This window comes from Bombus affinis, chromosome 10 (genome assembly GCF_024516045.1).
Source record: "Bombus affinis isolate iyBomAffi1 chromosome 10, iyBomAffi1.2, whole genome shotgun sequence".
NCBI lineage: Eukaryota > Metazoa > Arthropoda > Insecta > Hymenoptera > Apidae > Bombus > Bombus affinis.
This window is the reverse complement of record NC_066353.1, coordinates 3,643,016-3,655,144: the sequence shown is the minus strand read 5'-3', so window position 1 is coordinate 3,655,144 and position 12,129 is coordinate 3,643,016. Positions and strand designations below refer to the sequence as shown.

Genomic DNA, 12,129 nt, shown 5'->3' with positions numbered 1-12,129 from the left:
GGTCGAGGTCAAAGAATTGAGATTAATGCCTGTAGTTGTAAACGAGAAACAAGTGCGCTTCTGTGTCACCCTTTAATACATCAATTCTCAACCAATCTCGAGACGCATAACAGGTTGATAATTAAGAAACATGACAAAACGATAAAACAGAGGAATAAAAAGAGGAGAAACCTCCAAACGCGACCAACGAAGCGTTAGGTTACTTTTCAGACGAACCGCTTTGCTCGAAAAGGTTTTTCTGATGGAACATCGTTCACTTTTCGCTTCAAGTCCCTGACCCATTGTTTTATCGATTCGACCGCGTAATCCATTGTTTCCATTTAAACACGCGACAGACAAAAACATACGCACTAACCGTCAACGGCGGGATTTTGCGAGATTTTTGCTAAAAAAGCAGTTCTCGCAAAAATTCTACGTAGGTCGATTTGTAAATTCAATTCGATCGAGTTTAAATTTAACGCAATTTTCTCGGCGATTTGTTCTAGCCCAATTTGAATAACGGTACCGCGATGTGGTGGAAAGCGGAAGAGAAAAAAAGGGGAAGAAAGAGGCAGGTTGGAAACCTCTGATCCGACGTATCTCTTTGCGATCTAAACCCTTTCCAACTGAACGGATTTGTTCCATTTAACTCGTGAAAAGCAGTAACTTCAATTTGACTTAACTTACAAATCGAGCTTACGTATGAAAGCTCGTGGCATGGATGAGAAACGGCCGAATGAAAATCAGGTACACTTTATCGTTCCTGTGAGACATTTTGACGTTTCAGCCCCACTTTAAAATTCAGCTTTGTCCAACATACGTAACAACGTTTCGAATAGACTCTTTCTTAACGAAGCTTTAAGAACAAATATTTGAGCTTACGGTGTCAGAAGTCTTCCTTCGACAATTTCTCTAACGACGTTCCACCGAAAAGTATTAATAACGTCTAATGATGAAGTAAAACAAGAATAAAACAAGAATAAAATTGAAGCATCTAGCGAGGCAACTCCGACGCGACATTATTATAAAAACAAAGACAAGACTATAACTACACTCGGGACCTTTTTGAAAATTGTGAGAACGACCGCTACGGTACAAGGAGGTTCCGTTCCGTGTGAACGTGGCCTTAGAAAAACCACCTTGTCCTACGCATCGCCATTCTACTAGGAACGACGATGTTGGAATTCAGTCGACCATCGGTTTTCTTCTTGCCTCTCACTTTCTTTTTCATTATTCCTTCGAGCCTGCCTTTCCTTCTTCCTGCTACCATTTATATGGCCGCCTCGATTGCTTCGCAGCCGTTTTCCTTTTATTCACTGACAATGACCTTCCACCGTGGAAAGAAAATAAAGCGCACAGGGAGAGAGTGATTTCGTTCTCTTCTCATCTTCTGCAGTCGGTAGTGACACGATATCAAGTATTTTCCTTGGAATTCTTTTTTCTTGGATGTTCGCGACACTCTAAGATTATCCAGCGCAGTAGATAAGATAGTAATTTCGATTCAAATCATAGCCATCCAAAATTGTTATCTATCTGCAGACATACGAATCGAAATATTGGAAATATTTCGAGAATAAAAATTATTTGCTGCATCCTTGCTGCAGGCAAATTTTTACTGTACGGCCACTTTAATTCAAATTGCAACTGATTTAGATCTTAACATGTTATTTTTCTGACATAGAGTTAAGAATTGGAACATTGGTGATTTTTCGAAAATATAAAAATTGTTTTTTTACGCCACTAATATACATCATTGATATAGATAGTTTTCCAGTTTAGAATATCTTACGATAAATAAGTATTTGACACGCTTTAAACAATTCGTGGATCACTATTTGCATCGCAAAGCAGTTCAAAATTTTACCATCTGTGCTACGACAAGAATATCATCTTCGAATCGAATGGATCCATTTGAGTCGACATCAAACGTTACTATGAAGTTTATAGGCGAATCGATGAATTCGCTTTCGGATATCACCGGGAATAAAAGTCTACGGAATTGATTCGAACTTGATCTAACGTGTTTTCGACGAAAGAAATGAGCCAGCGGCTGTGTGAATCGAACGAACGATTTCTCGTGGAACGAATTGGAGCAGCATATCATTTTTATGCGCGTTTGCTTCCGCCGATGTACTTATTCGAAACCACCGTGAGTAACGGAGCTACATTTTTCACGGTCCTTTAAACGAAGCGTGAAACTCACGTAATTCGGGACGAAATAAAATATGAAATATCTAATAAAATTGATAATTCTTCATCGCGTAATGTACGGTATCAAATATCAGAAGCAATGAGAAATATATCAAACTGAAAATTACGAATATTCATTAACCATAACGAGTTGCTATATAACGTAATATAATAAGTGACGTTTGAAATTTAATAATTCTACCATCGTTTTAATCAATCAGTTGACCAATCATAAATCGCAGTTAATAATTAAAGAATCGCTGGTAAATTTATGTCAACCACGAGCAATTTAAGTGGATAAGTATAAAAGGCATAAACATTATCCCCCTATCGTAATCTTCATGGAAATGGTCAAACGAGGAGGTCTTAGCCGAAGTTTCTTAAAATGGCATGGAACGTGCCCAAAAGTCGGCGTCCCCACGGTGATTTCGCGGAAAGAATACAAGTTTGCCGCACTGTGACATGAATTGCCGTTGAACACGGTTCAACGACTGATTTAAACTGTTAATCCTCTTAGCAGAGGGAACTTAATCCGGTAAAATCGTTACGTAGTTCGTCGAGACCACGAATTTGAAGAGATGAGCGCGTGAGATATGTCGTTCTCAATGGATTCGGTATTTTCGTTCCCGAATCGGAGAAAAAGTTTTCAGATCGATCGTCGTTCGTCAACGTCTTTCCTTCTTTTACTATTTTCATTTTCTCGTTTCGAGCGGAGTTTCTTTTCCTTATATTCGAAATTACTTTCCGCGGTCGATTATTTTTCTCTTTTTATTTTAATTTCACGAATGCTTTTACGTTTCGTTCGTGACATCGATATCAGAACACCGGAGAACTTTCCCTGTTCACGGGGAACGCTTGTCCGCAAACGTGTCAATAGTTTGAAGATTACCACGGAAAGTTTATTTCACGGTCTGTCTGTTTTCTGGGGAATAAAAAAAGAGAGAGAGAGAAAAAAACAGGGATAACAAACTGCTAGACGCGATTCCAGGTAGAATTGCAACGACCTGCTGTATTTTTTTTCCTCGGTTTTGGAACCATTCCAGCTTTTATTTTTTTCTTCCGCTCGAAGAATCGTGTTACCTGTATTTGCATATAGTCAGAATGTTTGTTAACATTTAGTAAAAATTTCTCGATTCCGTGATTATTTGTGAAAATGAAATGAAAAGTTATGATTTACACAAATGTTACAAATGTACAGTCATTAGTTACTAATTTTAACTTAAACACCATCAAATGGATTTCTAGCATTTTATCAGTTGCCCGATCGCTTAATCAAGCGCGTGGTACCGAGAGTAATTTACATACTTTTGGTTTGCTTAGCTTGAGGCATACAAAATAATAGAATAGATCGTTAACGACAGAACGTTCGCTTTCTCGTGATTAGCCCTCGAAATAAAAATAGCTGCGCCGGCGCTTGTATATGCAAAGGCTAAGCGTGAAATGGCGAATATTCGTTAAGTGCCATTGTTCGTGCATAGAGTCCGATTTCAACGTCAAGATTATTCAGATATTATTGAAAGCATGCCATCATGAATATGAATTAGCAAATAGGATAGCACTTTGCACGCGGAAATGCATCACGAGCGATTTACGGCTGTTCCGATCTTCTCTTCTCGACGCATCGGATCTATTATATATCGTTTGAGTCGTTTGTCGATGCGTTTGCTTTTTGTGGCGATCCAGATGGAATTCCTCAAACGTTTTTCGGCAGCTGTTCTTCGACCAAACATTTCACATCTTACACTCGGTGTATCTAAATGTTCTATCGTAGAAAAGTATCTGCACGTAAGCTGTATTTACATAAACGCGCATAAGTACTTTATATCGTACTTATACTTTTTGTTATGTTTGTTATTTTTCTAGTCACCCTTTAATGCTATTTCCGATTTATTCCATTTACCATTTTCACGGTATATTTCATCAGCAACGAAATCAGAACGCGAACAAACGCGGAAATAAATGTCGTTTGCTTTATCTGTGAAAAAACTTAAAACGGCAAACTTATATCCTGTTGGCGGACCATTAAATGGATCGAGAGCTCGAGAAAGCACGGCGAAAAACCTTCGTAAACGACAGATCACCTGAATTCCTCTTCTCTTTGTAGCTTCGCTACATCAACAGGGCGCGCACACAATCTCTCGTTGGCAACGTTGAAAAATTCTCTTCTATACCAGAAAGCGAAGATCGATGCGTTTAAACGAACGTGTTTCCAAATGTGTTTGAAACCTCGATAGAAAAGGCCACGTTTTAAGTTAATAGATCTCAAGGAAGACATATAACATAAGATATATATTACCAACGGATCATAATAATTAAACGATGATATCGTAAATTGAAATTCGATAGTCGTGTAGCGAGTAGGGCTGTATCGGCTTTCACGAGAAAGCATAGTTCGTGGCCACGACTTGGTCGACACGTGGTCGTGACGATCATAGGTTCCGCTATATGTTCGAAAAATTTCGTATCCCCGAGGAAAGCGAGTTCCCCTTAACGAAAAAGAAGAAATTCAATCGAAGCGTCACTTTGCACCGCAATCACGAAAGTGTATTACATCCCTTGGGTCTTTAATCCAACGATAAATTTGCAGTTTCGCAGCCGCGACCCCACGACCCGAAAATCGTCGATATCGTTTGTTCTCACGGTCTAAAATTTGTCACTATCGCGACCTGACGACGTGGAAATTTGTTGGTATCGTGATCCCCCGACCGAGTAATTTGTCGATACGCCGTAGCTCCGCGAACCAGTGATTTGTTGATATCGTAATTTTCGCGATACGAAAGTTACCCGGAATCGCAATATCATAATTCGAAAGTTGCTATTATCGTAACTTTCCAACGGTGAAAATTTACCAACGTCGCGGGCTCGCAATCAGAAAACCACTCCTCGCGTTCTAATGTCTCAATATCTCCAAGAAACGACGCGTACGTTGGTGATAGCGATCTGCTGTATAAAAATCTCTAGAACCGAAGAAATTTATTTTGTCGTTAGTGTGTACGACGTGGAAATTCGCTGATATCTTCTTACCATCGAATCTAATTTTTTGCGATTTCGATGAGCAACGAGCAAAAAGAAACGAGCTTCCATCTCTGTCTTTTGCACACTACCGTTCGGTGATTTATGACTGCCAGAGATTTATACATCCGAATCCGAGCTGGCAATAAAAGTTCGCTCCGTGATGCACGACTCTTCGTTACTTTTGATCTCTTCAACTTTTCCGATCGACGATGTCGCTCATGCATCGATTATTATGCTCCTTCATGACTCATTAATCTACCTGCATTGCATATTGGTATTAAATCTATACCCGGAGCAAATTCAATTTGCTTGTAAAACGAATGTCCATGCAGTTAGGAATTTACAGATTACGCGCGTTACGATGTTAAGCTATCCACTGTGTTGCTTTTCAAATTTAATTAGCTGGCTCACGTAGTGTTCTACTTTTCGAGCCGCGATCTCGAACATTTTATTCCGCACGCATTACCAAAGTAAAAACTGACTAACCATGTGTGGAATGCCTATCGTACGAAAGAGTGTTTAGAAAGTATGATCCGTTATTGAAAACACATATATTATACATAATTGCGTTACGTCAATGTAGTCTCAAGGTGGCGCGTTACCTACAAATTGACCACGACACCGAGAAAAATGTATTAATAAGCGGTGTAATTTCGTTTCAATGATCGCGTTGCTGTATACCTTGAAAATGGAAAAGCGAGCTCTGCGGAATACCCTGCACACTGCGAATTAGGTTATACGTTTCGCAATTATTACGTGCAATCTGCTTAATTGAACATGCCGGTACACCGCACAGGAATGGAATCGAAACTGCAAACAGTTTCGATACGTGAAACACGAGCAAAAGTGAGAGCAAAAAATACGTTGCAAACAGAGAAAAATTCTTCATAGAAGAAATAAGTCGGAATTGGTGCGAAGTTTGTTATGGTATGGGTTTATTTGTAACTTTTGCATTTTTCGTTTCGAGAAAGGAAACCTCCCGGATTCGCGAAAATTCACACAAATATTTTTCTCGAAAATCGAGTCTGGCGAAAACCTCCGTTATTTTCAGTCAGAATTTTTTGCGCTTGATTCACGTTATAAATGTCTACTGCGCTCTAAAATGAATCGAACTCGCGGTGGAAATGTTTTTTGACCTCCCGTTTTTTTGAAACAACGCGTATTTACAAGTGTTGATCTTGTCTCGATGGTTGAAACATTATTGTTGATCTTGATCGGTTATAAACTTTGAAGTTTGCATTTTTAACTTTTTTCTGCTATTTAAATATAACTTCTAGTACGCAGATTTCAACTAACTAAAAAAAGCAGCAACAGCTTTAAAGCAGACTCTCGTATCGAAGAAAACACGAGAATAACAGATAAGATTTTCCAATTTTCACAGAAGAGCAGTTTTGTCGACGATATGTAACGATATGTCGTCACTCAATCTCGCATTGCCAAAACTGCCTTTGCTTTTGAAACGAAAAATGTATTTTTCAACCTCTCTATAATTTTAAAAATATTACTTGTCGTAATATTAAAATATTAATTCTTAATACTTATACCCGTGAATAATAATAATAACGATAATAATAAAAATGCTATTTTAGGTTAAATTATAAAACTTATATTTTTCAATTACTTTCCGCTATGTGCAAATGTCATATTAGAATACTCTTTTTTAATCATAATTATCATTAAAATCAGAAAATCAACAATGTACTTGTCAGGATTCTTTCACCTTCTGTTAGTCTTACACTAGTCATCCAGTGAATAAGCTGGTCCAGTTCGCCAAAGATACAAATGCTGTTTCTTTCCTTACGCAAACTCGGCATTACTGGGATTTCTCGCTTGTCTATCATCCACGCTTCGTCCTGAGATACTACAAATTTTCATAGCGGACGACTACCAAGCTTGGCAATTATCAATTTCACGGTACTATCGGCTATAAATCGTGGCAAATTCCTCTGTCAGAGCGAGACAGTAACGGTAACAAACATTTTTACGCAGCTCGGCGTAAGGGGTAGTTTTGAATCGATTCGAATCATGACCAGGACACGTCCAGAGCGGTGAACATAAAAAGCGCAGCTACGTACTCACGTATATAGGTGCGTTGGTGCGTTGCAGTTGTACGAGAGAAGGTGTATTGCGAAACCGGTAAGATTTTACGACCGGTTCTTGCGGCCTGTAACAGCACACCCACGTGAACTCAGGGCGATAAATACGATTGTTTATTTGGCCAGGGTGCATCGATTTATCTGTGCGTTATGTCGGAAAGTCGATCGTCTAAAAAAAAAAAAAAAAAAAGAAAAAAAGGGAAAGAAAGAAAAAACAACGCAAAACGAGTCGGAAAGCACCGATATAAGAGTCGAATAAATTTGTCTCTTAAAAGTTGCCCTTAACCTTTCGTCCTGATCACCCTTTTAGTCGGCTTTTCGTATTTTACACCCCGTTTCTCTCCAGGAGGAACGAACGCTCGAATAAATACAGGATGTGTTCCGATTCAATTCTTGATTACGTTTTCCATAATTCAATCTTCTTTTTACTTTTTGTCGTGGATCTCGTTAACGATATGGTAATCAATTAGGATCTCGGAATTTTATTTGCTTCGACTTGTACATATATTTATTTATCCGTCTGCATTTCTACGTCGAGGAGAATGTACTCTCTTACAATTACGTACGCAATTGAAGTAACGGGTAACGAACGAGGTAGCAAGGGTGAAATGTTGTTGTGACAGAGATACGAGTTTTACAAAAAGGGAATAACATATTTGGATATCCTAGGCGATGCTGAACTGAGATTTCGTTTGCATAAATCAAAGTTATCCAATTCGGCTGTAACTTGTTACAGAGTGAAAATGTTTTGAGAGCTTTCAGGAAACTGTCGCGTGTACCTGTCTGGATCAACAGTCTTTATCAAACAAATTTCATTTTTTCGATGCCACCGTGAAGTATCGAATTACGTCCCTTGATGGACGAATTCGTACTAATTGCGATCGTAATAAAAACGTGACTGCATAATTGCGAATTCTAGCATGCGATAAAGTAGGTACCTCGATTGTAAAATATTGTTCATAAATATTGTCCTTGAGAAAAAATACATTTTTCTTATCGAACTGCGCTAAAATGTGTTTTACGTGTTACTTAACTTCGACAATAATCGTATCGTATTTTAGCATATTTAGATTAGAAGGAAAGGTAAACAACGAAATAAGTTACGCTAAATTACACATCTATGTACTGTGTCCCGTATCAGCAGAGGCTATTAGTATTACCACGTTAATTTGCCAGTTACGAAATACCACAATTTAAATTTTAATTGGCTCCGCCTCGCGAAAATAGCGTTTAGATCAATATTTAAACAATACTCGTAAAAGATCGCCATTTTCAATGCTGAAAATTCAACGTACACGAAACCACAAACCACGCAATACCATTTCCGAGAGTTTAACTAAAAAACCAAAGCGTGTCAACGGTAAGATTCTCGCGTCGCAATGTCGAAGTGTTAAACAATCGAGATAATTATAAGTACAAACGCGTGTAGTTTCCAGCAGATATTTATCCAGGGACTCTGTAAAGGTTTCGTTTCGAGATGGCACGGAAATGGTTTCGTTCCCATCAGCCTTGGAAATATTGACCGAGTTCCTTGCACTTTCCACGCGAAAACCAGCTAATATTCCGGCCTCGTTCTCCGTACACGTATGTCGTGCTCGATGATTACGAAACTCTAGATAACGACGAGATTAGCCAAGGCGCGGTGCGAGAAATACTCGCGGCGAGTTGCCGCGACGGTTGCTAATATCCGCGCGAGCGCTAGCGTATGATTCACAACAAGCAACGTCTCGATGTCTCAATTTCCGAAACGAGAGGCAGGATTTTCTCTCCTTTCTGTTTCCCTCCGGTGCTACCGGTAAATATTAACTAAAGATGATTGGTACTCAGGCACACATTCGACGTTCGAGCACTCTGTTACGCCGTTAAATAAATCACACAACCAACATCACGCGTTCTTCTGTTGCTTAGAATCTATCCCACGTACACCTCGTACAAATTGCCCCGACCAACGTGGAAAAATCCGACGGATAACAAGGTTTCTATGTGAAATCTGGCTTCAATGCCCTCATCGACACTCCTTCTGGGAAAGCTCATAAAGTCGGACATTAATGGCGTTAATCGTCCCACCTAATACCGTAGCGTGATCTTACCTTGCTGTCGAACGCTTCCTGTTCGCGAGGGCACGCGACCGCGCAAATCATTTCCCACGATGCTTTCACTCTAACCTAATACGTCATTATCGGCGCGAGAATATCGCCGTACTATAAACGACGGTTCGTTCGACAGACGACGGTCCGTTCGATAGACGACAGAACGAACGATCTGGTCGTCAGCCGGCGAAAGGCGCAACGGTGTTCCAGTGACGTGCGTCCGAATGATGCGATGTGCACCCGGACGACTCGAGTGTCACGTTAAGACATGATTTTTATGCTGGCAAAACGAATTTTTACACAGTTACCACGCTCTTGAGTCTTTCGCTTGACTGACAAGCAAGTCGTTTTCATCTGAAGACGAAGGATCACGAGATACCAACAGAAGCGCATCGATTTATCCCACTTTCTACGTGCTTGTCGGTCGAAATGTGGACATGACGGATCCTTTCTCGTAACCTGGGAGTGGTTCGGATAAAACCTGCTGGTTTAGAAACAATAAACACGTCTTCTTCCTTAAGCTCGTCGAACGATCCGTTTATAGTGGAATCGATGACGAGTTTCTAATTTATGAAAGGGGAACAAAGGAGGGCTCTGAGTATATAATTCCAAGTGCTATGTATATATTCATTGCACGACGCACTAGCTCTTATAAGTCTCCCGAAGTGATACTTTCGTCAGGAAATACACGGCCACTACTACAACGATCATAGAAAACATTGAAGATAACGAGTTTATAAATCAGAGAGGATTTTCTCCGGTGAAAAGCTAACAAAGTTCCGAGCGTTGATGCGTTCAACGATTGGCAAACAAGAGGATCTGTGGATTTGATCGTACGATCGTAGATCACCCTCTCATAGATCATTGTCGGGTGCAATATATCGACATATCCGAAGGACGATTATCGACAAGCGAACGTGTAAATCACGCGCAGAGACCCTCAGCCGCGTAATTTATTACCCACTACCTGACCACGATGACAAGTCTTGCCCTATAATAATTTATTATGAGATGTAATCGCCTCCCGGCGATCATTTTTACCCCTTATCAATGTGAAAGTCTCGGCTCTCTGCGACACGACGGTGTCAAAGGTCTTGCGTAAACGTGAATCATCTTGGAATTCGTACGTACATTCCAGCTGTTCGCTAGTTAAGATTATGCGTGTTCATTTTTTTTTTCGTCCGAAGGTTGTTCGTTAAATGAGCAAGAACATTTTTCCTACGATAACATGATAAAAATTGATCGTTTAATTTGATTTCAGCAATAACAAAGGAGGATCCTGGCAACGTGGCCAGAATTCCCAAAGGTCGAGCCCCAGCCCCAGTCGACTTCACCACGCACAGGAAGCAGCCACGCCTCACACAGCTCCTGTTTCCGTGAGTATCCGAATCCCTCCGGAAATTGAATCGTTTTTTTTACTATAATACGACCTACCGTTCCATTATACCGACTTCTAGAACCTATACCAATCGGCGTGCGATTCCTTATCAATCATCAACCAATTTCCATCCCCCAACGATATCTTAAAATTTAAAAAAAAGTAAAAACCGAAGAAAAAAAAGCGAATAAATCATGGAAAAAACGAGGTGATGGAAAAATGCTTTCAGATGTTTTTAACATTCGAGGAACAGCGAAGCCGCGTTTCTCTTCTTCTAAAAGTTTCGTGGTCGATTCACCGGAAGGCTCTTGCAACTTTCTTTCCCAAGAGAACTTCCGAGCGGCTCTCTTGAACTTTTCAGCCGTCTTATAGCGTCCCGGAGCACGATCGATAAAAGGTTTCCAAGAGTTCCCCTAGTCTTCTGAAATTATCACTGATTTTCTCAATCGTACCCGACGAGGAAAGCTGGGTTGCTCTCTCGTGTATAATGTTATAGCACTAAATCCCTACTTAGCATAATATTTCGAGAATAGAACGAGAGTCGGCGAAACGCTAGCGATAGAACGCATAACGATCTCAATTAATATCACCGGGCTACGTGATAAATTATCACGAGAAACAGTTCTGGTTGCGGTGCTCGTACGTCCTTTGCAGATAAATTCGCAAACTTACAACAATGCGACAGTTAGTCGGGGCAAAACGTTTCGAGGTTTAATTAAGCTGACCCGAATCAACGCAGCTAGAGTTCTGTTGTTAAGTTTGTACAAGAAACTCGTGGAAAAGACGGTTTTCGCGTAGCTTTTATAACGTTTCATACGCTTTCACAGCTAAAAGCGTTTGCTTGCAGCTCCTGGAGAGGATCAGCCCTCTTAACAGGACGCACTTTCATCGTAATTTCTCGCGAGAACTTTCCAACGACACGAAATAAAAATAGCGTGTAGATTTTGTGTGAAACACGGCATTGGATGTTCAAAAAGAATCGTACTATGTAATGTAACGATTTCATAGAAGAGTAACTCCAATAATTTTCGTTCAATACATTCGACTGATATGCTGATACGTCAAAACCTAATTTGCTCATTCATATTTAATGATACTTACATATCCTCGTTCAAAACTCTTAGGAAAGTTACTAAATTAGTTTCAAAATTGAAAAAATTGTGTGCATAATAAAGGCATGAAAAAATAGTATTCATATAAGAAAACAGTAATAAAATCGTAATATATCAAAAATTTATTTGAACCTGCGTGCAATTTAAAACTCATAGTCTATTTACATCGAATTTCAAAGTTTCATCAGAAATAGAGGTCATAAGATTTTAGAGAAAGGAATTCACTAACATCCTTCATATACGAGTACAATTTCATTGAGAATTTCATG

General features: G+C 39.7%; 1 protein-coding gene across 9 annotated transcripts in view; it reads left to right on the top strand.

Moving 5' to 3' along the window:
* LOC126921457 (serine-rich adhesin for platelets) overlaps window positions 1-12,129 on the top strand; it is a 134,435-nt gene that overhangs the window by 97,136 nt on the left and 25,170 nt on the right. For all 9 annotated transcript variants that reach the window (XM_050733071.1, XM_050733076.1, XM_050733079.1 and 6 more), the window contains one exon: window positions 10,632-10,746. In XM_050733071.1, coding sequence (XP_050589028.1) covers window positions 10,632-10,746 — 115 coding nt within the window. The remainder of the gene's footprint in view (window positions 1-10,631; window positions 10,747-12,129) is intronic.